This window comes from Pistacia vera, unplaced genomic scaffold (assembly GCF_008641045.1).
Source record: "Pistacia vera cultivar Batoury unplaced genomic scaffold, PisVer_v2 Contig676, whole genome shotgun sequence".
Classification (NCBI taxonomy): Eukaryota; Viridiplantae; Streptophyta; class Magnoliopsida; order Sapindales; family Anacardiaceae; genus Pistacia; species Pistacia vera.
Window position 1 is genome coordinate 1 of NW_022196530.1, and position 21,639 is coordinate 21,639.

The 21,639-nt window shown below is 35.6% G+C and overlaps 1 protein-coding gene across 1 annotated transcript; it reads left to right on the top strand.

The window, feature by feature from the left end:
- Positions 1–20,611: 20,611 nt before the first annotated feature.
- LOC116113264 lies at positions 20,612–21,246 on the top strand (the record flags this gene model as incomplete). Its single annotated transcript, XM_031399403.1, has 2 exons — positions 20,612–20,834; positions 20,992–21,246. Coding segments are annotated over 2 exons (478 nt in total), but the record flags the coding sequence as incomplete, so codon positions are not given.
- Between the last annotated feature and the right edge of the window lie 393 nt (positions 21,247–21,639).

The following is a 21,639-nucleotide window of genomic DNA, read 5'->3' on the forward strand; positions in this document are numbered from 1 at the left end:
CATAATACTTCTTTAATCATAATTAAGCACTAATCAAGTTTAATTACCCTTAATCAATAATAGGACTATTTAGTTAAAACTTTAAAACTTGATAGCTTTTAATAAATTCAAACTTGAGAGGTTGTTTTAATAAACTTCCCCGCTTACAGATATCTCCATTTCATGGTCATTTAATTCATTCCAAACTTAAAATGGTTTTTTAATTAATTTTCCCGGAATGATGTTATGCTAAGGCTCACAGATATCTCTATTTCAGATCTCCAAAAGACTGGAGAGTTGTTTCATTCACTTAAGTTTGGGTTTCGATTGCTACCTTTTAAGCCTCAAGATAATTTGTTTGATAAAATCTAAGAGTATCTCCAACTGTGATCTTTATTTTAAAAAGCATATTTTACATAAATAAATAGTATCTTCATTAATTTCTAAACATAAAAAACAAAATTTGTATTCAAATTCAATAGATTCTTTAAATTACACTCAATAAATAAGAAAGATATTTAATATGAGAAAGAATTAATAATAAAATGCATAGAAACTTGTAATTTATTAAATAAAATTGGGATAGAGAATGAAATTTGACTTTCTAGATGTAGAGAGCTAAACTCACGCTTTAATTTATTTTTAAAGAATAAAGAGTCTATTGGACTTTTGTTTTTATGGACAAACTCTTTATAATAAATAGTTTGGGTCATATAAAAAGTCCTTTGGAGATGCTCTAACAGGGTAATACAATCTACAAATAGGAGAAATTTCACTTAGCACCCTCAATGTCTTAAAAAATTTGGATAGAGCTTTTGAAATTATTTAACTAAATCGCCCTTCAAGTTTCAACAAACAGTTAAAACTATCCCTGATCCTAATGCGGTAAACTTGTAACTAACTTTAGAGGGATAAAGTAGTAATTTAATACTTTTTATAGGGTAAATATACCAAGGCTAAAACGGTAAAATTACATGGGCCCTACTAAGTCCATCATGTTAAAAAAAGGTACAGTAAAGAGTAAGAGTCCAAAACAAGATGAAAGGTAAGCCCATTGTAAGTTTGACCTGGCCTAAGAACCATAAGGTGACTTAAGAGTTAAGGTAAGGCTCGATAAGCTAAGACCCTATGAATTGTGATAAAAAAATGTTTGGTCTACAACCTTCTCTCACAAGTTTCTCTCATAACTTTGACATGACAGTTTGTCATTGGTCAGATCGTAAAATGGGTTCTGCCTACTTGTATGAGTCTCGTCTACCTATTTGTGAGTTAACCAATGATGAACTGTCACATCGGGAGTTATAAAAAAAAGTTATAAGAAAAGATTGTGAACCTAACATTACTCAATTTTGATAGGTAGCTTGCCGTAAATTGACAAACTCAATATGTGAAAATGAAAGCATTAAGATGGTTCTAAAAACATGCAATTTTCCTCTCATGGAAAAGAGTAACCACAACTCCGAGCCCGAGGGCGCAAAGTTATGACAAAGGAGATCATTACAAAGGAAAAGAGGCTAATCAACATTCAATGTTGACAATAAGTGGCTGACTAGTATTTAATGATAGCTATAAGATAAGAAGCAACGTGGAAAAGAAAAGTAAAAGGGGCTACATGGCAGCCACCTAAGCAAGCCTATAGCCACATAGGTTGCATGCTTCACGTATTTGACACATGACAAACTTTAAAGAAAGCATACATTAAGGGGGTGTTTATTTCAGAGAATATTTTATTATTGAGATTGCTATATTAATAGAAAGATAGATTACTTTAAAGATTATTATGAATTTTATATTAATATGTTTGGTTAGATTGGAATAAATTGATGAGTATAAATAATTAATATATTTAGTTGGAAGGAATAAAAGTATTCTGGAAAAAGTCTTTTACTGAATTGTCCTTCTTTTTTAATGTTATTATTATTATTATTTAGATTATTTCTTTTAATCCCCTACATTTGAGAATTTAGCTAAAACACCTCAACCACAATAAAAGTTTAAAATTTAACAAAATACCCCAGCCACCCAACACCACTATCGACCGTTGATCACCACTGTCGATTGCCGTCGTCGAAACAACGCACAATTGGCTGAATCCGGCCAACCGTGTATCAATCTGATCATTTCCGACCATGGATCAGATAACTTTCTCAATCACCTCAACATATATGAAATGCATGTTAGGAAGCGATCCATTTACGCAGCGGAAAACAAAACTTTAAACAATACGGATTATTCCATAGAACCAAGATCAGGGCACAAATTTATAGGTTATATCAAAATAAGAATCTGTAGGAAATTAATCTAGAGTTTAAGAAATCATACGCACGTTTGGAGGCTCCTCCAAGTTATCTCTGAATGTATTTTGCTACCAACCCAAGTGTAGGATCGAACCGATGTAGTCCACACGAAGACAATCGCAAGGAACTAAAGAGGGATTTGCTAGATCCTCTTTAGCCTTAAGAATCAAGAAGAAATGAAGAGTATTTGATTTTCAATCAAACATGAATTCTGGCGTGAGAGAGAGAGCAAAAGGGGGCTGTGTGTTTTCTCTTTTTCAATCAAATTAAATAATGAAAAATCACTTAACTTTTTCAATTAACCTTTTTCTTTTATAGTAAAGTTTAATTGCCATATTCCTATATGGAATAGGCTTGGGCTCTAACCCAAACACCCCTTGTTTCCAAACACTCCCAATTAAATATTTATTTTAATTCATCATTATCTCAATTAAAATCAATTAATATATATTTAATATATATATTAACATTTAACAATAATGATAATTTATTTAAATATATGCGAACACATATTTAAACTTAATTTCACTTATTTAATTTTTCTAACAAATTAAATAAAAGGCTACGACCTCAGCAAATTTAATTGCACTATGAAATTACCAAAATACCCTTTCGCCTAAAAAGACAAAAACGCCCTTCTTACTTTTTGAGTCTTAAATTATCTTCTATGTGTGTGACCCATAGGCTCCTCATCATACCAGCAGTGTATAGTATCACGATTAATACCAATTAATCGTCTTACTAAACACAGACCAAGATTGGTCCCTAGCAAGGCATCATGGTCACCCGATAGATTCGGATTCAACAAAGTAGCTACCTGTCAACAATATGGTTACCGTACAATTCGATCCTTTCATCATCCATTATCTCGATGAGACCGAGGCATAGAAATAGTGTCAACCTTCGGCTACTCTCAATATTGTGTATTCAGTTACTAAATCAATGACCTGTATTATAAACTGGATAGAGCAACAACTCAATCCCACTGTGGCCACAGTTTTTCATTGCCATTTACTGAATTGCGCCGTGAGATAACTTCTCCCGTACCCGGGAGTGATGAATCCTCTGTCTATCCACCATAGTCTTGATACACTCCTTGATGTAGCCAAGCCCCACTGTATGACAACTCGAATAGAACTACGTTAGGCTAGTGTCAACTACACCAATCGGTGCACAAGGCGCTCCAATGATCTCAAATCTAAGGATCACATGCACCACCATTCGTTAGAAGATTTTTCCATAGACACTAAGGTTACCATCCATATGGAATCCCTGTGGGTCAGTTCAGTGAACTTGCTGCGGTGTAATCGCCTATAGCAAGCACCCATGTGTTGCACCAGGTTGTCACCAAACAACCTTGACAAGTGAGATCAGTCACTGCCTTTCGACAGGGTCGTTTCAACACTATGATAGCCTTACCGTATTATCTGTGCCCTTACTTCAAAATAACTGAGGCTACAGACTTTCTAGAATGGCCACCAATGTGTTCATAGGTTTCTCACTATCAGATTTGAAACACTTGATACCCTTGTCACGGTTCTATCATTCTAAGGACATTATCAATACATACATGATGATTTACGCGATTAGTAAAAATGTCTTTTATTGATCAATGAACATTGTTACAAAGAGTCAATTCTGCAATAATTGATTGGCTCTAGGCATCTTCCTAACAATCTCCCACTTGCACTATAGCCAATCATTCATGTATTTAATACCAAATGATCTCAAGTCCTTTCATGCTTCTGCTGCGATAAAGGCTTGTTAGTGGATCTACGAGATTGTCATCAGTAGCACTTTACTAATCTGCACGTCTTTCCTCTCAACTATTTCTCTGATGAGATGGAATCGTCTGAGTATGAGTTGAGTATGTTCTGGACTTCTGATGAGACCGTGGTTCCTTGGCTTGAGCAATTGCTCCATTATTGTCACAATAGTGTCTATAGAGGATCAACAATTGTGGGAACCACACCAAGTTCATATGAACTTCTTAATCCAGACCGTGTCCTTGCCGCATCTGCACATGCAATATACTCAGCCTCCATTGTAGAGTCTGCTACAGTGCTTTTCTTGGAGCTCTTCCAGCTCACTGCACCACCATTGAGACAAAATACAAACCTTGATTGCGATCGATAATCATCTTTGTCCGTTTGGAAACTAGTATCACTGTATCCTCTTACAGTGAGCTCATCTTCCCCTCCATAACCAAAAACTATCTTTAGTCCTCTTCAGTGCTTAAGAATTTCTTGACAGCCATCCAGTGACGCTTACCTGGATCCGATTGATATCTACTACAAGTGCTTAAAGCAAATAGACATCAATCCGAGTACATAGCATGGCATACATGATGGATCCAATTACTGATGCATATGGGATCCTCTTCATCCTATCTCTCTCATCTTGTGTTCTACGACACAATTCCTTAGAGAGATAAACCCATGTGACATCGGAAGAAATCTTTCTTGGATTCTTCCATACTGAATCTTTTCAGTACCTTGTCAATATATGCACCTCTGACTTAGGCTAAGCAACCTACCGATCTACACGATAGATCTTTATACCAAGGAGTAGGCTACTTCTCCTAAGTCCTTTATGAGAAGCACTTGGATAACCAAGTCTTTACCGACTGCAAGTTCGGTAATCATTCCCGATCAAAAGTATGTTGTCGACATACAACACTAGGAATACTACTACTGCGCTCTCACTCACTTTCTTGTAAACACAGGCTCATCTCATTCTTGATAAAACCGAATTCTTTTACAACTTATCAAAACAGAATTTTCCACGTCCTTGAAGCTTGCTTGAGTCCATATATGGATCTCTGCGACTTGCATACCCTATAGCTTGCCCATCAAGAACGAGCCATCAGGCTATGTCTATACACATCCTCCTCAAGGTTTCCGTTCAAGAAAGTTGTTTTGACATCCATTTGCCAATTCATAGTCATGATATGCAGTATCGCAAGCATAATCCGGATGATTCAATCATGGCAATCGGCAAAGGTTCTTCATAGTCAATGCCTGAATTTGTTTAAAACCTTTGGCAACCAGTCATGCTTTAAGTAATATGCACCTTGACATCCATGCCAGTCTTCTTCTTGAAGACCCATTTACACCCTATGGGTTTTACCCCTTCGAGTGGTTTCACTAGAGACCACACTTGGTTCTGGTACATGGAGTCCATCTCAGATTTCATGGCTTCAGCCATTTAATGGAATCTGGATCCGATATAGCGTCTCGTGGTTCTGGGTTCATCATCTTGGTAGACTAGTACATCACCTTTTGGAAACGACCCGGTTGCGCAGCGGAAACAAATTTATAACAACCGTAGATCGTTCCTTAAAGCCCAAAATCAAGGCACAAATTTTACAGTTTAGTATATATATAAGAATCTACAGAAAAAGTAAATCTAAAGCTTAATTCATACCCACGTTGGAGGCTCCACCAATATTGTCTCTGAACGTGTTTGCTACCGATCCTAGTGTAGGATCGAACCAGAAGTCCACACGAAGACACCCCAAGAACCAAAGAGGGATTTGCTAGATCCTCCTTGGCTTTAATCAAGAAGAAAAGGAAATATTGATTTTTCAATCAAATAGTGAAAAGTGGCGTGGGAGAGTGTGTTCTTTGTGTTATGTGTTTTTCTTTTCTTTCAAAAGGCAAATATGAATAATTAACAAATCACACAAACACTATTCCTTTTATGGCAAACCAAGTTGCCCTATTCCCACATGGATGGGCTTGGGCTCCAACCCAAAAACCCCATGTTCCAAACACTCCCAATTAGATATTTTAATTATTCATCATTATCTCAATTAAATCAATTAATATTTAATTAACATTTAACAATAATGATGATTCAATTAAATATGTGCGAACACACATTTAACCGTAATTTCACTTATTTAATTTTACTTACAAATTAAATAAAGTCTACGACCCAGCAAATTTAATTGCACTGTGAAATTACCAAAATACCCTTTCGCCTAAAAAGATGAAAACGCCCTTCTTTCTTCTTGGCTCTTAAATTATCTTCTATGTGTGTGACCCATAGGCTTCTTTCATACCGGCAGTGTATGTATCGCGATTAACACCAATTAATCATCTTACTAATACACGACCAAGATTGGCCCCTGCAAAGCATCATGGCCACCCATAGATTCGATTCAGCAAAGTACTCCTGTCAACGATATGGTTACCGTACAATTCGATCCTTTCATCATACGTTATCTCGACGAGACGAAGCATAGAAATAGTGTCAACCTTCGATTACTCTCGATATTATGTATTCAGTTTTTGGACCAATGACCCGTATTATAAACTGGATAGAGCACAACTCAATCCCACTGTGGCCACAGTTTTAGTGTCATTGCCATGTACTGAATTACGCCATGAGATAACTTCTCCCGTACTAGGGAGTGATGAATCCCTGTTAATCCACCATAGTCTGATACACTCGTCGATGCAGCTAATCACCACCGTATTGACACTCTGAAAAGAACTGCGTTAGGCTAGCGTCAACTACACCAATCGGTGCACAAGGCGCTCTGTGATCTCAAGTCTGGATCACTGCCCACCATTCGTTAGGATTTGTTCCATAGACTAGGGTTACCATCCATATGGAATCCTCCGGTGGGTCAGTCCAGTGAACTTGTTTGGTGTAATCGCCTATAGCAAGCACCACCATGTGTTGCACCAGGTTGTCCACCAAACCCTTGACAAGTGGATCAGTCACTGCCTTTCGACAGGGTCGTTCAACACTATGATAGCCTTACCGTATTATCTGTGCCCTTACTTTAGAATATACTGGGGCTACGGATGTTTCTAGATGGCCACCAATGTGCTCATAGGGTTCTCACTATCAAGATTTGAAACACTTGATACCCTCATCACGGTCTTACCATTCTAAGGACATATATCAATACATATTGCAATAATAATGATTACGCGATATAGAATAAAATGTCTTTGGTTGATTATGAACATTATTACAAAAAGTCAATTCTACAATAATTGATTGGCTCTAGGGGTTCTACTTTAACATCACCATGTTGAGTCACGAGATAACTATCTCTCGGGCTCATGGCGTCACTTCCCAGATCTACGTAGCTCCGTGCTACCTGAGTGGTTACTTTGATCCACAGTTGTGGAGTAACCTCCTCTTAATGCTCAACCCCTTCCTGTGGCAAATCATCCTGTCCTTCGTCTAGTATATCTTGTGGTTCTAGAACTTCATCAAGTTCTACTTTTCTCCCAGTAGTACTTCTTAGAAAATCGCTTTCTAGGAAGACACCAGATCGAGCAATAAAAATTTTGCGCTCTTCTGGGTGGTAGAAGTAGTACCTTTGGTCCTTTGGATACCCCACAAATATACATTTGCAGATTTTGGGCCCGCTTGTTCAAAGTCAATTTCTTAATATAAGCTTCACCACCCAAATCCTATATAACAAGTTGGGCTTTCGCCCACTCCATAGTTCATATAGAGTCTTATCTACAGACTTTACGGCACATGTGTCAAAACAGGGTCGCAGTCTCTAGGGCATAACCCCAGAACGATGCAAGTAATCACTAAAACTCATCATGGACCTAACCATGTCAAGTAAGGTCCGTTCCTCCTTTTTGACACTCCATTGTGTTAGGGTGTATAAGGAGGGGTGAGTTGTGATACTATCCCACATTCCTTCAGGTACTCTGAAAACCCATCTTAAGTATTCACCTCCTTGATTAAACCGAAGAGCTTAATACTTTTGCCCAACATATTTTGTACTTCATTCCTGATTCCTTGAATTTATCAAAGGCTTCAGATTTATTTCTCATAAGGTAGACATAACCATATCTACTGAAATCATTAGTAACATGTGATGAATATGAATATCCACCTCTGGCCTCAACTGTTAGTGGACCACATATATCACTATGGATGATACCTAACAGCTCAGTAGCCCTTTCACCTTGTCCTGTGAAAGAAGACTTAGTCATCTTGCCTAATAGGCATGACTCGCATACCTCAAATGACTGAAAGTCAAAAGGGTCCAAAACTCCATCCCTTTGAAGTTTTGCAATGCGGGTCTTATTAACATGACACAATCTACAGTGCCAGAGATATGTCTAGTTTTGATCACTATGTTTAGCTTTCTTGGTTTCAACATTGAGAATATCTTTATTATTTAAGTCAAGAACATATAATCCATTATATAACCTTTCAATTCCAAATAGAATACCATTCAAAGTAAAAGACAACAATCCATTACATATCTCAAAATGATACCCCATATTATCCAAAGCGAATACTGAAATAATATTTCTAGAAATAGAAGGTACATGATAACAGTTATGTAGTTCCAACAACAAGCCCGTAGGCAAACATAAACAGTAAGTCCCTATAGCCAATGCAGCCACATGTGCTCCATTTCCAACTTGTAGGTCCACCTTTCCCTTGACGTTTCTAGAATGGCCACCATATGTGTTCATAAGGTTCTCACTATCAAGATTTGAAACACTTGATACCCCCGTCACGGTTCTACCATTCTAAGGACATATATCAATACATATTGCAATAATAATGATTTACGCGATATAGAATAAAATGTCTTTTATTGATTAATGAACATTATTACAAAGAGTCAATTCTATAATAATTGATTGGCTCTAGGGCATCTACTCTAACAATGCACTCCCGTGGAAAAAGAATTGCCTATGGTATAATTTCTCTGTCTGATTTTTGCATGACATATCAAGCGTTATGCTATTATTATCTGAATCAAAACATTCAACTCAATACCTTATCCCTAGGCCATCCTATGGATGTCTCACTGCTATGCATTTTATTATTTCACTGCATTTTGATAATGGCTTCTATGAAAACTAGTACATTAAACATCTTTAAGATTTTCCATTACCTTTACTAAGTTTAACATTTTCCATTACTTCACTTGTGTCCACCGCATTTTATTAGTCCACTGCATTTTGATAATGGCTTGCATCATAACTAGTACATTAAACCAAGGTTTTAAAACTTGGCCCAATCTGGCTGGTTGGACTAGGACTCAACCGGTGAGCCGGGCCAGGAGAGCCTAAAAACCAGAGGGTCATTTCACCCAATCACCCATGGTTGGACCGGGGATACTGTAGCAATCTGCCGGTCTAACTGGTTTTTCCCAAAAACCGAGTCAAACATAAAACCCCCCTTTTATATTCCTAAACCTGATTTTCTACCGGTTTTCCCCCAAAATCTTCATTCTTCATTTCTTCTTTGAAAATCTACACTTTTGCTTTTCTTCATCTTCATCTTCGATCTTCATAACTCCAAATCACTTTTGCTTTTCTTCAATTTTGATGTTCAATCCATTTGGAAATATAAAACATAATTAAATCAAATCAAATGCAAAATTAAGTCTACATTCTTATGGTTCTCAATGATTTTGGAGAGGTGGTAGGGCCTCAGCTTGGGAATCAAGAGAGTGAGTTCTAGGTTTTTGGCCATTGAAGATCAGATAAAATTTTGTAGACTTTAGTAACCAAGTGCGGGGATTTATCTTTGGTTGATTAAAAATTTGATTTTAATGCAAAGAATAGAAGCAAACTAAATATTTTTAGGTAAAACGAATGGGTTTTTGAGAAGGGGCTTTAACATTGCTTATAGTGATGTTGTTCCAAGAGATATAAAGGTTTAAGAAGGGAAGTGAGTTGACTCGGTGAGTTGGTGAGCATGGTCATTGGTGAACCATAGTTATGCAGAAGCAGAGGTAGGAGAAGTAGTGAAAGGGTATTGGGCTAGTTATGCTTAAAATTTTCTTAACATTTATCATAATACATATATTCTGTAGTTGAAAATAATAAATCTAAATGTTATAATATATATATATATATATATAGTTTGAAGATCCAAATAAATTTTTTAAATAGTAAAATTTTATTTATCATTATTACCATTTTAACATATATAATATTATTATTGCACAAGTTAAGAGAAAAAAATATATTATAAATTTTTTCTTTTTAATTTTTGGTTTTAAATATTGAGTTGAAATTTCATTATTTAAAGCTATTTTATTAATTACAATAAGATATGAAATCTGAAGTTAAAAGGGATGTGTTTGTTGGATTTCAAACCTATAAAGACTAATTGTAATTTCTGAGGGTTGTGTTTGCTAAATTTCAAACCTGTTAAATAGTTGATGTCACCGATCAGACTGATTGGTTGAACCGGTAGGACTAGTCAACCGGGGACCCAGCCCCTTGACTGGGTCAAGGCCTAGGTTGGGTTTAAAAACATTGCAAAAAACATCATTAAGATTTTCCATTTTCTATTACTTTTCCCAACGTTAACATTTTCCATTACTTCACCTTTGTTCAAATCAAACAAACCTACAATTTTGGAAATCACAACGATCACTAAACCATAGCCAGAACATGGACCGTCATAACAACCTACATTAGCCACCATAGAAAAACCACCAGTACCATACTGTCCCATAAGTTAGTTTAAAACCCAATTAAACAAAACACAAGTACTATATCAATTTTGAACACAGATTGGGCTAAGCATCTAAACAATAACATTCTCATTAACATAAAATATAGTACATTTCCATTACAATACATCCCATTCCTATAGGTAACAATCTATATATATAAAGCTGAATGCCTATGCAGGTTATTTGCCATGTGGCACGTTTTGGAACTCATAGAATTGTTCCATTTTGACACATAGGATTCGTGGTTACTATGTGGTTGAATTTTATTGGTGATGTTGTAGAGAGATTAATTGCTGAATTGGTATTCCAAATCCAAAGGTAAAAGCATACCTATTTGAGTGGCATGTAGGACCCTTTGTTTTTTTTTTTCCTTGATTTTTTTTTTTTTTTTTTTTAGCTCTAAAGTTGGTTTATTTTGGAGCTCTAGAATTGCTCTCTCTTGCCACGTTGGATGTATGGTTTAATGAGATATTTTTAACTCTAAGATTCATGAATACCCATGCTGGTTGTTAGCCATGAATACCCATGCAGATTGTTCGCCATGTGGCACATTTTGGAAGATCTAGAATTGCTCAATTTTGACACATTGGACAGTCAAATTGCTCTATCTTGACACGCTAGGTTGGTATTTATTGCATCATCTATTGTTAATAAATAATAATAATAATAATAATACAGGTGCATTGCATTGGCATTCCAAAGATGTGAATTAATAACAAGTATACAAGTGTATTGCATTGCTATTACTTATTGCATTGTATTGACATTGGAAAACTCTCTTCGTATTGAATTAGTATTTAATTGCATTGGTATTCGGAAGGTCTAAATAAGGGGTTATGATACGGGTGCATGTTCAGTTGTGGACCATCGCAATTTGTAAATTGGTGTCAACAATATGTTTGGTCTTTTGTTAATTGTTTATAGGTCATATTAGTTTGTGTCAATAATATGTCAGTTCTTCATGTTTTTTTTTTTTTTTATTATTTATGTTTTTGTTGTTGTTTATAGGTTAAAGATCATGAATCGGCATGGAATAAAGGCATGATGTACTATTGACACAGTCAAATGAGTTGTTATTTTGATTTGTTCTTCTAAACTGTAAGTATATCTTCTAACTATTTTAATGTGAAACTATAAGTATGTCTCCTATCTATTTTAACGGTTATTATTAGATTGAATGATTGTTTTTGTTCGCTAAATTTATTTGATTTATTAATTTTATTCCTTCCGAACGATCAGTCTGTTCCTTGATAATTTTAATATAAAGATTAATTAACTTTTGTTGTTGCCGTTTCTAGGTACCAATTTTTATAAGAATGGATAATTGGTCGTTAACGATGTTGACATGAAGATCGATTACATTTTATTGTGTTTGTTTTCAAAGGGATGAGGATATGCGTTTGTTATTTCGTTTGTAGAGTCATTGTTACGTTACGTCCATTCTGCCAATCGACTGGCATGAGATGTTAATTTGTTGATTCTGTTAGGTTACAGGGAAAAAAGTTGAAGTCTTCATACAATGGTCAGCGTGTTCTGTATCAAGTTGTGTTTATTAAGTCTTCAGTGAGGTTAGTGATTTGGTATGTATGTGGTTGCAGCCGATCGGTGTGAACTACATGAAATAACATGAATCGATGGGCTTACAGTTCCAGCCGAACAGTGAGTATTTGTTGTCGGTATATTCATACTATGGGCAATTAGATTTTCCCTGTATCATTGACGCTGAGTAACATTAAACGTTGATAGTTTGTATTTTGTTTAAATATTTTTTTACTGTTTTTTCTATCATGCTATCTATTTGTCCCAGTCAATATGTGAGTATTTGTTTTGGGACTGAACGTTTTATGTTAACAAGGCTTGTATGGGTATTGTTTTTGCTAGCTCTATTTTTAGGTGACACAATTGGCCCTCAACTATTATTGATTTGTGTTGCTCGGTGCATCGTTGTCACAAAGTAGCATTATCCAATAGTAGTTGAGGTTCAATTTTGTGATTTATGAATGTAATCTTATTGTATCGGAGTTGTTCATTGTGGATGACAATGATTCGTCCAAGTCAACGGGAAAGTCCACGACATAAGATTTGGTTATTCCAGTTCAGTGTTGCTGGATTGTGATAGTTGCTTTTGTGCAAGTTATTTTACCTACATGAACATTTGCGGTTTGAAATTTAATGATGTAAAGATTTGTTGGTTGTATTCAATATAAGGTGATTTTGAGATTTCAACTGTGTGTCCCAATCATTTATGTATTTATTAATACTCAGGCAATATATCAAAGGTATGCTTTCTGGATCATGATATTTTATGGGAATGAATTATAACAAAGAAATCAAGTTTTTTATTTCTTTTAACAATATGTGGGTATTGCATTGGCATCTTGAAGATCTAACCATTTTGACATCCTTATAATGTTTTCTAAGTTGTGGGTTTAACAAAATATTTACTATCCTTTCCTTTGGACCAATGCCAATGAAATATTCGTAAATCTTATTGTCAGATATTTTGTCTATAAAAAATAACCTGAAAGTGATCGATATAGTAATGGGTAGAATTGTATCAAGGTATACAAATTCTGATCAAAATCATAGTTTAGCGGTGTTCCTAGAAAAGTTATAACAAATTATAAATGCAATTAATTACATCATGGTTACGGTTCGGCTATGTAATGTAGACCTCGATGATACCTTAATCTGTTGAAATTTCAAGCATTCTTAAATGATGGATGAATTATATATCGGTGTTTGCCTTATTACCATTCTCTAGCCAAATTAATGGTTTGACAGTGAAGTTATCGACCACGGCAAGTTTGAGCAATCATAATTATGGACAATGGTTCGGCAACGAATTCCATACAATTTGTTAGACAATTTTTTAAAGGTGCCGAACTATAATATTAATAAAAAAAATTGAAGCAACTCGAAGTCTCTTTCAGTTGAAAATTTTAGTATCAGTATATAAACGATAAAGTTTATGATTTGCATTGTAATAAACCATTTGCTGTAAGATATATATTTATCCAAAATTGATAAGTACAATGTACTGTTATGTGATACTTTCAATGTGATATTAGTATTAATGGTCAGGATATCAGAATTTTGGTTTAATTATGGGTTAATGTACTTTCTTTTTTATTGATGTGTTTAGTATTACAATGATGTTTGGTATTCTGATATTTAATGGGGCTCCTAATATTATGTTTTTATTAAAGTGTTGATGAAATAGATGGTTTTGTTTATGTCACATTATAGTATAAGTTTGTGTCATATGCAATTTAAATAAGAATTACAGCTGTCCACATAAAAAAATAAAAAACTTCTAGTCGTTATTTAATTTTGTTATTATTGTTTTGTTGTTTATTAAGTGTTATTGAAGTTGATGCAATTTTGTGGATATATATTTATCTGAAATAAATCGATACATTATATTTGTTATGTATTATTGTTAACGCGAAATTAATGTGAATTGTGAAGAGTGTTTATCTTAATGTGAAGGGTTTTATACATAACTCTTGAAATTAATGTGTTTGTACATCATTAGTTCGTATATCAAGCTATCCAAATTTCGTCCATCCTTAAATCATGGGTGAGTATCCAAATCCATGGTTTAGCACTGTTCCTAGAAAAGTCATAAGAAATTATAAATGTAATTAATTATATCATGATTATGGTTCGGCGATGGAATCTGGGTCTCGATGAAATTCTAAGCATTCTTAAATGATGGATAAATTATGGATCGGTATTTACGCTATTACCATTCTATAGTCAAATCGATGGTTTAAAAGTGAAATTATCGATCCAGCAGGCTTTGAACAATTATAATTATGGACAATCGTTAGGCAATTTTTAATCACGGTATTTTATGCGGATAAATTGTATCAAACAACCTGTCAAACTAATCATGCAGCCCGATGGGTTAATACACTTACTTTTCATTGATATGTTCGATATCTTGATCATGTTTGGTGTTCTAATTTTTAATACTATTCTTAATAGTGTTAGTCCATTGATATCGTGTTTTGTAGCTTTACAATTGTTCCTCTTTGATGCGTTGGATTTGTACTATTAATAATTTTATGGGTGCATTCTGTTGACTCTGCAAATACTTATAGATATATATTTATTCAAAATTGATTGATGCATTGTACTGTTATGTGATACTTTCAATGTGATAAACTGTTAATGGTCAGGATATCAGAATTTTGGTTTAATTATGGGTTAATGTACTTCCTTTTTTTTATTGATGTGTTCAGTATTATGATGATGTTTGGTATTCTACTATTTAATGTCGTTATTAATGTAGTGTTCTCATTAAAGTGTTGATGAAATAAATGGTATTGGTTATGTCACATAATAGTATAAGTTTGTGTCAAATGAGATTTAAATAAGAATTACAGCTGCTCACATAAAAAATTAAAAAATCCCAATCATTATTTAAATTTTGTTATTATTGTTATGTTGTTTATTAAGTGTTATTGAAGTTGATGAAATTTTGTGGATAGATATTTATCCCGAAGAGATCGATACATTGTATTTGCTATGTGTTATTGTTAATGCGAAATTAATGTGAAGAGTGAAGAGTGATTATCTGAATGTGAAAGATTTTATACATAACTTTTGAAATTAATGTGTTTGTTATATATATGTGGTTGTTTATGTTGTTGTACACGATTAAGAGGAATAAGTACAGGTACTTGAAAGTACATCATCATATCATTGTTTCAAAAAAAAAAAAAAAAAACAAACTGATTGTTGGCATAGTTCATATATAGTTCCTATTACACGTAATGTGATAGTAAATAAGATTATTGTACAGTGAAATGTTATGTGATACTTTCAATGTGATATTAGTATTAATGGTCAGGATATCAGAATTTTGGTTTAATTATGGGTTAATGTACTTTCTTTTTTATTGAAGTGTTCGGTATTATGATGATGTTTGGTATTCTGATATTTAATGTGGTTCTTAATATTGTTTTTTTATTAAAGTGTTGATGAAATATATGGTATTGTTTATGTCACATAATAGTATAAGTTTGTGTCATATGCGATTTAAATAAGAATTATAGCTGTCCGTAAAAAAATAAAAAACTTCCAATCGTTATTTAATTTTGTTATTATTGTTTTGTTGTTTATTAAGTGTTATTGAAGTTGATGCAATTTTGTGGATATATATTTATCTGAAATAAATCAATACATTGTATTTGCTATGTATTATTGTTAACGCAAAATTAATGTGAATTGTGAAGAGTGTTTATCTTAATGTGAAGGGTTTTATACATAACTCTTGAAATTAATGTGTATGTACATCATTAGTTCGTATATCAAGCTATCCAAATTTCGTCCATCCTTAAATCATGGGTGATTATCCAAATCCATGGTTTAGCACTGTTCCTAAAAAAGTTATAAGAAATTATAAATGTAATTAATTATATTGTGATTATGGTTTGGCAATGGAATCTAGGTCTCGATGAAATTCTAAGCGTTCTTAAATAATGGTTAAATTATGGATCAGTATTTGCGCTATTACCATTCTATAGGCAAATCGATGGTTTGACAATGAAATTATTGATCATAGCAGGCTTTGAACAATTATAATTATGGACAATGGTTAGGCAACGAATTCCACACAATTTGTTAGACAAATTTTTAACGATGCCAAACTATAATATTAATAAAACATGGAGTGGCTTAATTTCTCTTTGAGTTTATATCAGCAAAGTTATCGAACTATAATTTTAGTGAAAAAATTGAAGTGGCTCGATGTCTGTCCCAGATGAAAATTTTAGTATTAGTTTATAAACGATGATGTTTATCATTTGCATTGTGATAAACCATTTGTTGTGCTGTAATTTATTCAATATGTCAAAGCCATGGTTTTTAAATCATGGTATTTTATGCGGATAAATTGTATCAAACAAGCTACCAAACTTATCATGCAGCCTGATGGGTTAATACACTTACTTTTTCATCGATATGTTCAGTATTTTGATCATGTTTTGTGTTCTGATTTTTAATATTATTCTTAATAGTTTTAGTCTGTTGATATCGTGTTTTGTAGCTTTACAATTGTTCCTCTTTGATGCATTGGATTTGTACTATTAATAATTTTATAGGTGCATTCTGTTGACGCTGCAAATACTTATAGATATATATTTATTCAAAATTGATTGATGCATTTTATTGTTATGTGATACTTTCAATGTGATATTACTGTTAATGGTCAGGATATTAGAATTTTGGTTTAATTATGGGTTAATGTACTTTCTTTTTTATTGATGTGTTTGGTATTATGATGACGTTTGGTATTCTGCTATTTATGTCGTTCTTAATGTAGTGTTCTCATTAAAGTGTTGATGAAATAAATGGTATTGTTTATGTCACATAATAATATAAGTTTGTGTCAAATGCAATTTAAATAAGAATTATAGCCGTCCACATAAAAAAATAAAAAAATTACCTTAACCCAAACAAACTTTCTTACTTGCTTTTTGCAAACCCAGTACCTCTATTCATCACGTCCCTTCTGCTCGCTAGGTCGACATCCCACGACCACCTAGTTGTAGGTGGAGTATAGGGAGGTTGGTTCTCGAAAGGACAAACAATAACGATTCAAGTTCCTGGCAAGTTTCCATACCAAAGTAATGGGGCCGTCCCTTGGAAAGATGACTGTAAAGTAATAGCCCAAGGTCATGATTCAACAAAAGGTTGATCCCAAAATCACCCATGGAACATCGCTAAGGCTGCAACATAGATCTCGGGTGTAGATGTTATACCCCGGAGTCTTTAGAAAGACGGAGAAGGGAAAGACAAAAGAAGGAGAGGAGCTACACCCAAACCCGGAAAGAGCCAAGATCGTCCGCTGTTCATAGGACCTAGTTTTTCTTTCCCTGGCATTCGAGAACAGTCAGATCGGTAAGAAAGTAAAAAAAAAAGTCGACATAGGATCAGTCAAGCAGTCTTAGAGCCTATGATTGCAAACGAGATGGCATGAGCTTCTTCAATGCCACAGCTGATTCAATTCCAGCAAACCTTCCACCAGCAGTTCAGCAGATTCTAGGCATTCATCTTTAGCTGTTACTTTTACAACGATTATTTCCGGATATTCACAAAAAGAAAGAGCTTTTTCTTGAACAAGCCGGCTAACTCTCAATTGAATAATCGAAGAGAGATGGGATCCTAGCGTAGAAAAGAGATCAAAGGAAGAGAGCGGACATGATCAATAGTAGTAAAGAACTAGAGATGGTACCACTGACTTGACTGTTGATGACGAAAAAGACTTTTTGAAACGTATCCGATTTGAATGGCTGTCTATGAAGGGAAATTGACTTGATACCAAAAATCCTGAGAAAACGCTTAAATGTCACATTTTGATGTCTCGTAGGAAAAGAAATCTGATCTATGCCAAAATTCCCGGGAAAATCAAAGTGTCGATTTCACTTATTAGGAGTAGGAAAAGGCCCCTCGAAGGCATGGAATAATAGCTTTGACGGAGGAAGTCACTTATTATAATAGTTTCTGTTAGAGAAGAAATTCCTGCTTTGGTTGAATTCAATCAAAAATACCACTTTCAATTGAATCAGGAATCCCTTCTTCTATCAATTTCCTAAGAGAAGATAGAAGGGATTGTATGCTAGATTCAAGGTATGCCTAACAGTATGCCAGTTGATTGATTCTACTCCACTTTCCAGATTGGGTTAGTGTTACATCTATCATGGGTGTCTCTTATATAAGAGAAAGTCACTCTAGTGGTCTGCCCCTGTAACTCGAGAAAGAATAAGAGAAGAAAGATTGGACAACTTTCAAAGGCTAGAAGGAAGGGAATGACCTGGTAGTTGGAGTATGAATTCTTATTGTTTTCGTATCTGGTGTTCTGTTTGAAATTTAATTACTAACTGCTGCTATTGACTCAGCTGCTAATCTTTTAGCCTTAAGGCTTAGAACTGAATGAGCTCTTATCAATACAGGGCGCAAGAGGAATTCCTTGAAGGTAGTACTAAAGGGGTGGGGCGGTGTTAGCGACGAATGGATTGTTTGCAAGAGAAGGTTGCATAGTTAAGATACGAACAGGAGGCATGTCATGTTTAGTAGAAGAAAAGAAGGGACAAAGAAAAGGAAGAGGAGACCGAAGGGTGAATGTTAACGAACTGAGATTTTTCAAAATATTGAAAATCGGATAGATAGGTATTAATGGTGGTTTACCTCGTGTAGACAGCTGGCATGGGCCATGGTATCAGGAGGAAAGCTACTGGATCATCCAAGGGTCTAAACCCACAAGTATTTTTAATAAGGAAAACCGAGCTGTTGATTTATCCAATTCAAAGAGATCAGCTTCAGCCTATAGATCTTGAAAACATGTCTGAGGATAAAGATCAAGCTAGCCCTTCCATTCATATGATAGGGATAGGGAGATGAAGACCCTCTTGACGAAGATCCAAAGATTCCTAGGCTTACTATTACTATCTATCTCTGCAATCGCCAAGAGAAAGCTAGGGAGACCGTGGAAAATAGGACGGATAGTCGAGCTTTTAGGACGCTCGATCTCGATTGCTTCTAACTCTCTTATCTTCAAGAGTTAGACGATTATGGGGACTACTGGCTCACTTCGTTCGCTCCTCAACCTTCCTTACCTCCGAAAGCATAAGTAGAGTTATAGGAGATGCTGGTTGGTAATCTATTTGATTAATAGGCTCTCCATAGCATAGTTCAAGGACTAAGTGATTCTCACACCTACGTTTAGCAAGCAAGCTTTCAAAAGTAGAAAGAGGTTGATCGTTAACACTCAGCCTTTCCCCTTCTTGGCTAACTTAGTGAGTGACAAATAGACGAAACTCAAGGTTGAGATGTCCACCTGTCAATCCCGAAAAAGTGAGTCAATCTAAGATCACTGACATAAAGAGAAGTGGATGATAGGCAATCCGTGAATGAGATGATCCAACTGAACTTTGGAATCCAGTGTTGGTTCGGGGTGCATAGGTGGATAGTTTGATCAAAAGCAAATAAGAGTTGAAGACTTACTGAACGAAATGACCTGCTCTCCTGGGCCCACGTGTTTCACTTCGAAAAGTTTTGACTTTTACAATACCTTTTGAAAGACTTCATCCATTATGATTCTCACTAGCAGCTATGAGTTGCTATCGGCTTTCTTCCACTTCCCGGAAGACGCAGAATGGAATGATTGACAGTTTGACTTCCTTTTAGCTCCCGTTATCCATGACCTACTTGAATAACTGATAGTATAAAGGAAGCGGCAATCAAGGGCAATCAAGTGAGTTCAGACTTTCACGATCTACGCATTCTTTCGCATTACGCTTAGGTCGTGGATAGAATGAAGGCCTGCTTTCCTTGCAAAGCTGTTGTAATCTCGCGGGAGAACACGGGACCTCAGGGAAGTTAAGCTGGTGATAGGATTATGGACTTCGATAGGCCTATCTAGATATACATTCAAAAGAGGGNAAGGGCCATTTCGCCTAGTAGGAGTAATAGTCTTAGCATGTTAGCAATTTGAATTGGACAGCTTTCGCTTTCTATCTAAGCTGGAATGTAGCCTTTCACTAATAGACATCGTACATCTTAGCTAGGGAAGCTTCTTTGTCTAGCTAATCTTCGGGACTGTAAGCAAAGGATGTCACTATAACTAACCTTCCCAAGTAACAGTACCTAATTTGACCAATTTTGATTTTATAAGAAAACAAGGCGTTCCTCGACTAGCCTATTCCCAATTCCCAAGCCAACCAAACCAGGGAAGCTAGGTCCAACCATTACCCTTTTCGAGCAGCTCTTTCAACTGCCAATCAATCCCCAGAATAAAGCCAAGGTAGGGAAGGGATCGGATGGCCTGACTGGCTCAACTAATTAGTAGAGGAGGTTGCTTTAGCAACTCGACCACTCGGAAGAGGAACGAAGGTACTCAGCCTCCTGGGGCAAGTGGGAGCGACACACTGAATGAACCAACTCCAATGGAGCAGGATCAAGAAGAAGTGAAGCTACGTAAAAGTGAGCGTGGTAGAATCTCTCGTCGTCGATTTGAGATTGAGGGAGATCCGGGGAATCTTATTCTGTCACCCAAAACGACCACTCCTTCTGTCGGAAAAAGGACTTGCCCTATATTGAAATGAAATCGAAACGAATGGAACGCGACAGAGCACTCCCTATCATCAGGTAGTGCGCGCCATTCAGAACTATGATATCGTCTTCTAGTCTATTCGGCAGGTCCAAGTTGTTTTGGTCTTATAAGCTCAGGTTCTTGAGTTTTGGGAATTTCCTTCCATTGGCTGGTTCAAATTCAATACGGATGGTGCTTCCAAGAGGAACCTTTTCTTGCATGGTGCTGCAACGGGACATTCTGGTAAGTCGGGTGCTGGTGGCCTTCTCCGAGACTGTTCAGGAACATGGATCTATGGGTATACCTGCAAAATAGCTTTCTCTACGAGCCTACAAGCTTCACTTTGGTTTAGCTTCCAACTAAGGCTAAGGGAGTTGTTTCCCCGGGATTGAGTGAACGGGTTCCTCCTCCACCCGTACCACAAAAGCGCTAATTTATATCAAAAAGACCGGGAAAACGTGAATCTATCCCGAACATTTCCTAAAATACTGGATAAACTGACTCAGATCGGTCTCCCTCAATCGAGAGGCTCGCTTGCTTCACTTCAACTTCATAGAAGAGGGAAGGATCTATACACTAATAGGCGGCCTACTGGCGTACCTCGAAGTACTCCGGTATATACACCAGGGCAACTTTGAAAGACAAGTTAGCAACCGTACTGCTGGTATGAATTGAGTATTGCAGACTAGTGCTAAGCCCATAGCAACAAGACTGCTATTATCAGATAGCTAGGACTTATTATACAGCTCTTTAACACAAGGGAACGTATGGGGANCAGTCGTTAT